At 58.4% G+C, this 1,229-nt stretch overlaps 1 protein-coding gene across 2 annotated transcripts in view; it reads left to right on the forward strand.

Moving 5' to 3' along the window:
- Positions 1-168: 168 nt before the first annotated feature.
- Fgf5 (fibroblast growth factor 5) overlaps positions 169-1,229 on the forward strand; it is a 19,767-nt gene continuing 18,706 nt past the window's right edge. Inside the window, exon 1 of one of the 2 annotated variants that reach the window (XM_004643192.1) lies at positions 169-681. In XM_004643192.1, coding sequence (XP_004643249.1) covers positions 321-681 — 361 coding nt within the window. In that variant the 5' untranslated portion in view covers positions 169-320. The remainder of the gene's footprint in view (positions 682-1,229) is intronic. The other variant, XM_023703300.1, reaches the window with a different exon arrangement.

A 1,229-nucleotide genomic window follows, 5' to 3' on the forward strand; every position in this document is an offset into this window, starting at 1 on the left:
GGTCTCCTCCCTCCTCACACCCCCGCCCACGGGACCGTGAGGCTCCCTCCCCGCACCGGCCAGGGAGTGCACAAAGCGGCGGGTGAGGGGAAGCTCCTCAGGCGTGCACAGGAGCAGTGAGATCACTGGCGTTATAAATATCCCAGTGCCAGCGCCGAGATCCGCTCGGGTGGCCTCTCTCCCTCTCCCTCTGCCTTCCCCGAGGCTATGTCCACCCGGCGCGGCGAGGGGGGCAGCGTCAGAGGCACGCAGCCGCGCGGGGGCTCCGGAGCCCAGAGCCAGCCCTGCAAGATGCGCTTAGGACCCCCGCGGCTGGAAGAATGAGCTTCTCCTTCTTCCTCCTCCTCTTGCTCAGCCACCTGATCCTCAGCGCTTGGGCTCACGGAGAGAAGCGTGTGGCCCCCGAAGGGCAGCCTGGACTCGAGGCCCAGGCTCGGAATCCCGGGGAGTCCAGCAGCAGCCGGAGCAGTAGTAGCGCGACGTCTTTTGCGTCTTCTTCTGCGCCCTCTGCCCCCGCGGCTGCTCGAGGCAGCCCGGACAGCGGTTCAGAGCAGGGCAGTTTCCAGTGGAGTCCCTCGGGGCGCCGGACCGGTAGCCTCTACTGCAGAGTGGGCATCGGTTTTCATCTGCAAATCTACCCAGATGGCAAAGTCAACGGTTCCCACGAAGCCAATATGTTGAGTAAGTTGCTCGCTCTCCTGAAAAACCTGTCCTAGGCAGCCGCAGGAGGTTCGGGAAGGACAGCCGGCGTTCCCTGGGCCTCAGACGCACCTCCTGGAGTCGCGGCTCCCGGAGGGGCAGCTGATCCTGGAAACAGCCGGGCAGGCTGGGCGGAGATGCATCTCCAAGGCGCGCACGCACCCCTTCGCGGGCACGAAGAATGGTGATCCCCAAGGTGCAGGGGATCCAGAGGCCGATGCCAAAGCAGGCACCTGCTTCCAGGATACCTTGGTCTCCAAGGAGCATCCAGTGGTGCCTGGAAAAAAAGAATCCAAGCCTCCCTTCTTCTCCTACAATTTGTGTTTACCTTCTGCTTGTGAACTATGATGGCATTTTTAAATTCAGCATCAAAGTGCATCCCTTTCCCTGTACATAGTCAAAGTTATTATTTTTTTTTTAGACGCAGATCAGATTTTAAATACTTCCTTCCTTCAATCAGGAACATAAACCGCAAATTAATATTGTATGTGTACATTCATATGAGTACACAAATATATGTGTCATATATA

The sequence above is a fragment of the Octodon degus genome, unplaced genomic scaffold (assembly GCF_000260255.1).
Source record: "Octodon degus isolate 3935 unplaced genomic scaffold, OctDeg1.0 scaffold00168, whole genome shotgun sequence".
NCBI lineage: Eukaryota > Metazoa > Chordata > Mammalia > Rodentia > Octodontidae > Octodon > Octodon degus.